General features: G+C 70.2%; 2 protein-coding genes across 2 annotated transcripts in view; one reads left to right on the plus strand and one right to left on the minus strand.

Moving 5' to 3' along the window:
• HSPA12B (heat shock protein family A (Hsp70) member 12B) overlaps positions 1–1,827 on the plus strand; it is a 9,868-nt gene extending 8,041 nt beyond the window's left edge. The window contains 4 exon segments of the mRNA XM_026048893.1: positions 287–291; positions 407–738; positions 843–946; positions 1,147–1,827. Coding sequence (XP_025904678.1) covers positions 287–291; positions 407–738; positions 843–946; positions 1,147–1,787 — 1,082 coding nt within the window. The 3' untranslated portion in view covers positions 1,788–1,827.
• A 987-nt stretch (positions 1,828–2,814) lies between these two features.
• CUNH20orf27 (chromosome unknown C20orf27 homolog) lies at positions 2,815–6,969 on the minus strand. Its single transcript, XM_026048869.1, has 5 exons — positions 6,951–6,969; positions 6,112–6,254; positions 5,228–5,366; positions 3,658–3,780; positions 2,815–2,969 (listed from the first exon to the last, which is right to left on the minus strand). The coding sequence occupies exons 1-5, from the start codon at positions 6,967–6,969 to the stop codon at positions 2,869–2,871; spliced, it is 525 nt and encodes a 174-aa protein (XP_025904654.1). The 3' UTR covers positions 2,815–2,868.
• Between the last annotated feature and the right edge of the window lie 1,102 nt (positions 6,970–8,071).

Below are 8,071 nucleotides of genomic sequence, written 5' to 3' on the forward strand. Positions count from 1 at the left end.
GGGGGGTTGGGGTGTTCGGGAGCGGTGCACGGGGGGGTCAGGGGGGAGGCTGCAGGTGGGACAGAGCCTGGGGTCTACAGCGGGGTGCAGAGCAGGTGGAGATACTGGCGGGAGCAGTGCAGGTGGGATGTGGGTCAGCAGGGAGGCGATGGGGGTGCAGAGGGGATGGGGGTGCAGCTGGGAGGGCTGCAGGATGGGGTGCTGGGGGTGCAGAGGGGATGAGGTGCTGCTATGAGGGTCGCAGGATGGGGTGCTGGGGGTACAATAGGGAGGGGTTGCTGGGCAGGGGATGTAGAGGGGCTGAAGAGGGTGCTGGGACCCCCCTGCGCCAGCCTGGGTGCCCAAGTGGGGGGCACCGGGCAAAGGGAGCAGTGGGGCAAGGGCTGCTGCACCCACTGGCACCCAGCACGGCCCGTGCATGGACGGGGGAGGGGGTCTGACCCATGTGGTGGTCTGACCCCCACCCTGCCACCGCCCAGGGGGCCCCTACGGCGCCGTGGGGGTGGACCTGGCCTTCGAGCGGCTGCTGTGCCGCATCTTCGGCGAGGATTTCATGGGCGCCTTCAAGGCGAAGCGCCCGGCCGCCTGGGTGGACCTGAGCATCGCCTTCGAGGCGCGCAAGCGCGCGGCCGCCCCCGCCCGCTGCAGCCCCCTCAACATCTCCCTGCCCTTCTCCTTCGTCGACTTCTACCGCAAGCACCGCGGCCACAACGTGGAGACGGCCCTTCGGAAGAGCAAGTGAGGCGGCAGGGCGGGACACGGGGGTGGCATCGGGGGCAGGAGGCGCAGACCCCCCCCCAGGCACGTCCTGCAGCCCCCCCATCCCTGCCACCCGCCCGCAGTGTCACCATGGTCAAGTGGTCGTCGCAGGGGATGCTGCGCCTGTCGCCCGAGGCCATGAGCGAGCTCTTCCAGCCCACCATCAGCCAGATCGTGGCGCACATCGGTACGTGGCCCCAGCCCCACTGCCCCGTCCTTGTCCCCTACCAGCATTGCAGCTAGATGCACCCCAGGGTGCAGGATCCAGTCCTCCCCTCCACCCCGCACTGCAGCCCCACGTCAACCCCTGCAGCCTCGCTGGGCTGCAAGGGGGCCGGGGGGGACCCGTGTGTCACCTGCCCCCCGTGCTGTCCCCGCTGCCCGCAGGGGAGCTGCTGCGCAAGCCCGAGGTGCAGGGCGTCAAGTTCCTGTTCCTGGTGGGCGGCTTCGCCGAGTCGCCCATGCTGCAGCACGCCGTGCAGGCGGCGTTCGGCGGCGCGTGCCGCGTCGTGGTGCCGCAGGACGTGGGCCTCACCATCCTCAAGGGCGCCGTGCTCTTCGGCCTCGACCCCGGCATCGTGCGCGTGCGCCGCTCGCCGCTCACCTACGGCGTGGGCGTCCTCAACAAGTTCGTGGAGGGCAAGCACCCGCGCGAGAAGCTGCTGGTGAAGGAGGGCAAGGAGTGGTGCACGGACGTCTTCGAGAAGTTCGTGGCCGCCGAGCAGTCGGTGGCGCTGGGCGAGGTGGTGCAGCGCAGCTACTGCCCGGCGCGCGCCGGCCAGCGCCGCACCATCATCAACGTGTACTGCAGCGCCCGCGACGACGTCGCCTACATCACGGACCCCGGCGTGCGCAAGTGCGGCACCATCAGCCTCGAGCTGGACGGCGCCGACGAGGCCGGCGGCGCGCGCGGGCGCCGCGAGATCCGCGCCACCATGCAGTTCGGCGACACCGAGATCAAGGTCACCGCCGTGGACGTGAGGACGGCCAAGACGGTCCGGGCCACCATCGACTTCCTCTCCAACTGACCGGCCCGGGGACCCGCTCGCTCGGAGCCCTGGCCCTTGCTCCGGGGGATGGGGGCCCTCCCGGGATTGGGAATTCCCAGGGATCGAGGTTTCCCAGCCTCTTTGCAGCCCCATGTCCCGCACACCAGCAGCATTGGACACTCCAGGGCACCCTGGCCCCAGAACAGCTCCACATAGGCACGCAGGGCACCGTTGCAGCCCAACTTCATTATTTTCCTTTAAAGATTTGGTTTTTTTGTACTTAAAAACGACCAAACAAGAAGCCCTAGGCATAGACACACACGCACGTGTATGTATATATCTATATATTTATATATATAGGCACATGAAATCCTGTTGCTTCCGCATCCGCACCGCTCGCCCTGCTCTTCGCACCACAGGTCCCAAAGCAAAGGGAAGAAGCGAAGCCCAGCACAGCCCCAGACCAGCCCAGGAGGTGCCCACGGAGCCAGGGGGACGAGGGGGCACCAGGCAGCCCCCCAGGCCCCCCAGCTCCGAGGGCAAAAGCAGAACCCGGGGCTTGGGCTCTGCTCCTGGTGCAGCTGCAGCCCAGGGCTCCGGGGGGCGTGAGGGAACCTGGGGGGTGTAGGGGAACCATAGGGGATGTGGGGCAACCAAAGGGTGTGCAGGGGAACTACAGGGTGCAGGGGAAGAATCAGGGGGTGCAGGGGGGGTGTGGATCATGAAGAGCACAAGGGGAAGCTGGAGGGTGCAAGGGGGCACTGTGGGGTGCAGGGGGTGGATCTGCAGGGCGCACAGAGGGAACCTCGGGCTGCACGGGGGGCAGGGGTCAGAACTGGGGGTCTGGGGGTGCGTGTGGGGGGAGAGGGGTTGCACAGGCCCCCAGGGCAGCCCTCAAGCCCCCCGACACCTCCTGGGGGTGCAGGGGAAGGCAATCCAGGCGGAGCAGCAGCAGCTCCGGCGCACCGGGAGCCTCCCCGCGGCCTCGGCGGCACCGTGCGGGGCAGCCGGTGCCTCGCGCCCGGGCGGCTCCTCGGGGAGCCCCTGCGCACCCAGGGGCCGAGGAGGAGGAGGGTCCCGCGGCAGCGGCGCGAAGCGGCCGCCGGCAGCTCCGCGGGCGCTAGTCGAAGCCGTGCCAGTCGCTCTGCTCCGAGTCGTACTCGAGCTCGGCGCCGACGCAGCGCACGCCGTCCAGCAGCATGGGGGTGCCGTGGTGCCGGTCTGCGGGCGCAGCGCGCGCTGGGGCACGGCCCCACGGCACGGGGGACGCGGGCACGGCCCCGCGCTGCACAGCGTGCGGCTGCAACGGGCACGCGAGGCGGGATGGGGGACGGGTGCGAGTGGGACACACGTGGGGATGCCAGGTTGGGACACTGGCCTGGCGGCAAGTGGGACATTCCCTTGGGACACAGGTCCAGTTGCAAATGGGACATTGGGATGGGATAGCGCGTCAGGACACACATCCAGGTGCATATGGGATGCCAGGTTGGGGCACTGGGTGAAGACACTGGACTGGTTGCAAATGGGACACTGTGGCAGGAGACCTGTCCGGCTGCAAACAGGACACCGGGTGGGGACACCAGGCTGGGACACTGGCCTGGCTGGAAACGGTGCCAGGTCAGGACATCAGATTAGAACAGCAACCTGGGACACTATGTTGGGAGCTGAAGCTGGTTGTAAAGGGGACACAAGGAAGGGACCCCGGGTGAGGACATGGGGCCGTTTGCAAAGGGGTTGCCAGGAAGGGAGGCTGGGTGAGGACACGAGTCTGTCTGCAAAGGGGACATGGGGAAGGGACCCCGGGTGAGGACATGGGTCTGTTTGCAAGGGGGATGCCAAGAAGGGACCCCAGGTGAGGACACGGGGCCGTTTGCAAAGGGGACACAGGATCCGCAGCCGCAGGACGTACCCATGACGCGGGCCTGGACGACGACCTTGACGCAGGCGCCGTCGCGGGTCTCGCTGACGAGCAGCATCTCCTCCTTGAGGACGCCCTCGCGGTGCGCCATGTACTCGCACTGCACGCTGTAGCCTGCGGAGGGACCGGGACGCTGCGGGGGACACGGGAGCGCGGCAGCCCCCGCGCCGCCCCGCTGCGCACGCGGCAACGGCCCCGAACGGAGCACGTGGGCACGAGCGGCGCCCGCGGCGAAGGGAGGCGGAAAAACAGAGCGCTACGCGAGAATAAAGAGGAGGCGGAAAAATGGATGTGCGCCGCGAGCTGGGGAGGGCAGCGCGGAGCCCGCGGCGCACGCGGCTCGGCCGCCCGCGCCCACGTGCGCCCGGGAGCTGCCGGAGGGAGGGCGGCACGGCGCCTCGCGGCTGCCCGCCGCTGCTCCGTGTCCCTGGGGACAGCGCTGCTCATGTGCCCTGGGGACAGTGTGGAGCCCTGGCACACGGCGGGGCAGGGGACACAACGGCTCATGTCCCAAGCCCTCGGAGAGGCGGCCCGGCCACAGGGAGGAGGAGGAAGGTGGAGGCCACCGGGCTGCTCTGCAGCGAGAGCCAGAGCAAGGGTTAAAATTAACAGCTCTGGACACTGTCACGCAGGTCCCTGCTCTAAGCTGCCACCGAAGCAGCTCTGGGAGCGCGCGGGCCGGGCCAGGCGCATCCAGGAACGCGGATTCCTTCTCCGTGGTGTCAGGGTTTCCAGAAAGTGGCAAAACAGGGTGAAACCCACGTGCCCACGGCCAGGGTTGTCCTGGTGTGCGGAGCAGCCGAGCGGGAACGGGACGAGGCCACGACTGCTGCCTGCCTCCACCCTGAGCGCCGGCGGTGCCGCCGCTCCGGCTCCTCCGCAGGAAGAGCCATTCCCGACCCCAAAGCCATTCCCAACCCCAGAGCCATTCCCGACCTGAACTCTCCTAGCCGTGGGCAGCGCTTCCCCACAGCCAATGTCACTGCCCACAACAGGTGATATTTGGAAACGGCTCTCAAGGACAATCACTTGTCACCATGTAGCGGGAAATGTCCCCTCCAGATCAAAGCCACCCACTCGTGATCCGCTCACGGAGGGGCTCCAAGGGGACCCCCGGCCGTCCCTGAGGATCGTAAGGATCGAGGGATGTGGTAACGTCCATGGGGGCTGCTGTTTCCATTGTTACCTCCCATTGTGGGAGCCGGGAACTGGGCTGCAGAGGGAGCTGGCAGTGCCGGGGCGCTCCGGCCGGCGTGGAGCGCGGCACGGACAGGGAGCCCCGCGGACGGGACGGGGAGCCCGGCACAGACGGGACGGGGAGCCCCGCGGACGGGATGGGGAGCCCGGCACAGACGGGACGGGGAGCCCCGCGGACGGGACGGGGAGCCCGGCACGGACAGGGAGCCCCGCGGACGGGACGGGGAGCCCGGCACGGACAGGGAGCCCCGCGGACGGGACGGGGAGCCCGGCACGGACGGGACGGGACGGGGAGCCCGGCACGGACGGGACGGGGAGCCCCGCGGACGGGACGGGACGGGGAGCCCCGCGGCGCGGCGGTTACCTTGGGGCGCGGGCGCGATGCGGGTGACGCGCAGGTTGGGGTTGGGCAGCGGCGCGGCGCACACGGCGCGCCCGAGCCGCGGCAGCGCCGGCAGCGCGAACGTGATCTCGTAGCGGTGCGAGATCTTCAGGAAGCCCACCTGCGGGAAGCCGGGAAAACAGGGATAATGGGGAAACCTCTGCAGGTGCTGAAGAGCGAGCGGGACAAGGGAGGGTTCTGGGCAAAGGAGTTAGTGCCTCCCTGCGCAATTTGGGGAGCAGGAGGGCAACTCCCCAGTTTATTCTCCCCAGTTTAATTTGAAAAACGTTCTGGAATGGTGCTGCTGGTGGCCGCAGTAAGAGCGGAGCCCGCGTGGCGGTGGCTCCAGCTGCATCCCGGCCACATGCCCGGGCCGGGAAGGGGCAGCAGGAGCCTCCTGTGCCCTGCCGAGGGGACATTCCCGCCCAAGCGCCGCCGTGCGGTGCTTCCTCCCGGGGCAGGGACACGTGCAGGACGGGATGTGCTCCACACAGGAGCAGCTCCAGCCCATGTGCATCTCCACATCCCGTGGGAGCTGCAGTGGGATGCGCTCCGCAACGGGAGCCACCACGAGGGCAAGGGGCCCAGCTGAGTCACTGGCTGTGACTCACTGCCACCCGCGGGGCGCCGGCGTCACCATCCCCGCGCTCCGGCACCCCCAGCGCGGGGTGTCCCCGGGCACCGCGCGCTCCCAGCAGCGCCTGCTTGGGAAAGGGCCGCCGGAGCACCGCGAATCCGGTGCCGCTGCCGCCCCACAGGGAACCCAGGCCCCGAGCAGCCCCTTCCTCCCCCTTCCCAATCCTCCTCTTCCTCGAACTTTCCCCCAGGGTAGTTTCCCTGCGGGCAAGGGGCCGCGCGGCGCCCACCTTCACCAGGAAGCTGCCGTCCTTCTCCTGCGTGACGGCGACGGCCGAGTCGCGGAGCTTCTCGTCGAAGCGCACGTGGCCGGGGGCGGCGTCGGCGGGCGGCGCGGGGGCGAAGCGCACGGCGCCCGCCTTGGCCTTGGCGCCTGCGCACGGAGCACGGCCCGAGGCCGCCGTCAGCGCCCGGAGGTGCCCACGCGCTCCCCAGGGAGCCGGCCTTCATCCTCCTCCTCCGCTGCCCGTCCCCAGGGAACCGCGCCGCTCCGGGCTGCGATCCCGGGAAGGGGCTGGGGGTCTCCAGCCAGGGCCCATGGGCACCACGGGACATTGACATCAAGGCAAGGGACCCCCCCTGCAACGCTGCACCTTGCAGCCCAGATGCTTGGGAGGCCGCAGGACATTCCATGCGCCCGCTCCGAGTCATTCCTGCTGCCGGGAGGCCCCGGGAAAGGGGCTCCCTGGCCAGGAGCCGCCTGCGGGCCTGGATTCGGCCGGAGAGGGGGGCGCCGGAGGACAGAGCGTGCGGCGCGGGTGCCCTGAGCCGCCGCGTGCCCGTCTGGCACCGCGTGCGGAGCAGATTGCGGCGTCCCCAAGAAAAGGCTCTTTGTGGCGCGACAAAGCGCCCAGAGGCGACGGAATTAACCCGGCCTGGTTGAGCCCGGCAGCTTGGCACGAGGCAGCAAGGAGAACGGGAGCCGCGGTACCGGAGCGTGCGGGAAGGCGCCAGGGATGCCCCGGGATGAGCGCAGGCACTGCTCGGCGTCCCAGGAGCGGCCTCTCCGTGAGGGCAGCGCGGGGACCGGCCGCAGCGGTACCGGGACCGCCGGCTCCGGGACACTCACCCTTGCTGGCGGAGGCCATGGTGCGCTGCGGGCTCAGCGGGGCCGCCGCGGGGCCATGGGAGCCGCCGCCACCGGAGCTGCACGAGGAGAGGCCGCGTGAGGCCCGCGGGCCGCCCCGGCCGCCGCCTCCTCCCGCTCCCGGCCCGCGGATCCCGGGCACCGGCTCCGGGAAGCTCCCGGGCTGCCACCGCGCTCCGCGTCCCGCTTTCCCCCGTGACATCTGCCACCCGCCCCTAAACACCCCCCACCCCGGCACTTCCCCCGCTCCCCTTTTCCCCCCACATCCCCACCGCTCCCTAGGCGTTTTCCCGGGAAACACGCGGGAAAGCAGCACCAAAGGCAGGACCGGCCTCGCAGCGGGACCCCGAGCTCAACGCAGGGACCCGGGGGTGACAGCGGGGAGCCGGGGGGAGGAAGGGGGCTCGGGAAAGCACCGCTCCCGGCCGGGAGCCTCTTCCCGCCCCGGCTCCTTCGCTCCGCTCAGCGCGGCCTCCTCATGGCCCCTGCTCGCTAAGGGCGCTCATTAGGCCAAAGGGCGCTAATTGCCCGGCCTTAATTGCGCTCCGGGCAGCGGCTCGTGCAGGAAGGAGCGGGAAGCGGGTCCCCGGGCCGGGCAGCGGCGCGGGGACGTCGCGGGGACCCGCCTGGACCCTCTGCGGCCCCGGGGCGGCTCCTCCGCCCGCGCCGACCCCATCCATGGGGACGCGGTGCCCGGCGCCCTGGCGCTTCCCAAGGTCACGCGGCCGCGGGAGAACTTGCGCGGATCCCGGGACGGGAGCGCAGCGCGGGCCGAGGCGGGACACGGCGCGGGCAGCGCGAGGAGCCCGGCGGAGCATCCCGGGGTCTCCCCGCGGGACGCGCCCGGCCCCGGGGCAGCACCCGCCTGTGTCGGCGCGTTTAGGTGCCGATACACCTAACGCTACACACTATATACAGCTAATTCTTATCTAGCTGTATATCTCATGCCCGTCTATCCATAGACGGGCAGGGCCCCCACTCGCAGGGGAGTCCCAAACAGCCCTCGGGCCGAGGCGGCGCTGGGCAATAACCCCGGGGGGGGGACAGCTCGGGGGCAATAACCCCGGGGGGGGGGACAGCTCGGGGGCAATAACCCCGGGGGG

Source organism: Nothoprocta perdicaria, unplaced genomic scaffold (assembly GCF_003342845.1).
Source record: "Nothoprocta perdicaria isolate Ctin4 unplaced genomic scaffold, notPer1 scaffold_58, whole genome shotgun sequence".
Classification (NCBI taxonomy): Eukaryota; Metazoa; Chordata; class Aves; order Tinamiformes; family Tinamidae; genus Nothoprocta; species Nothoprocta perdicaria.

Bases quoted from the DNA above. Each gene is read 5' to 3' on its own strand.
- CUNH20orf27 (XM_026048869.1), bottom strand. The intron at 5,367-6,111 runs GTGGGCGCCGCG...GGCTTCCCGCAG, and splicing joins ACGGCAGCTTCCTGGTGAAG to GTGGGCTTCCTGAAGATCTC. The intron at 2,970-3,657 runs GTACGTCCTGCG...CTGCGCCCGCAG, and splicing joins CGTCCAGGCCCGCGTCATGG to ACCGGCACCACGGCACCCCC.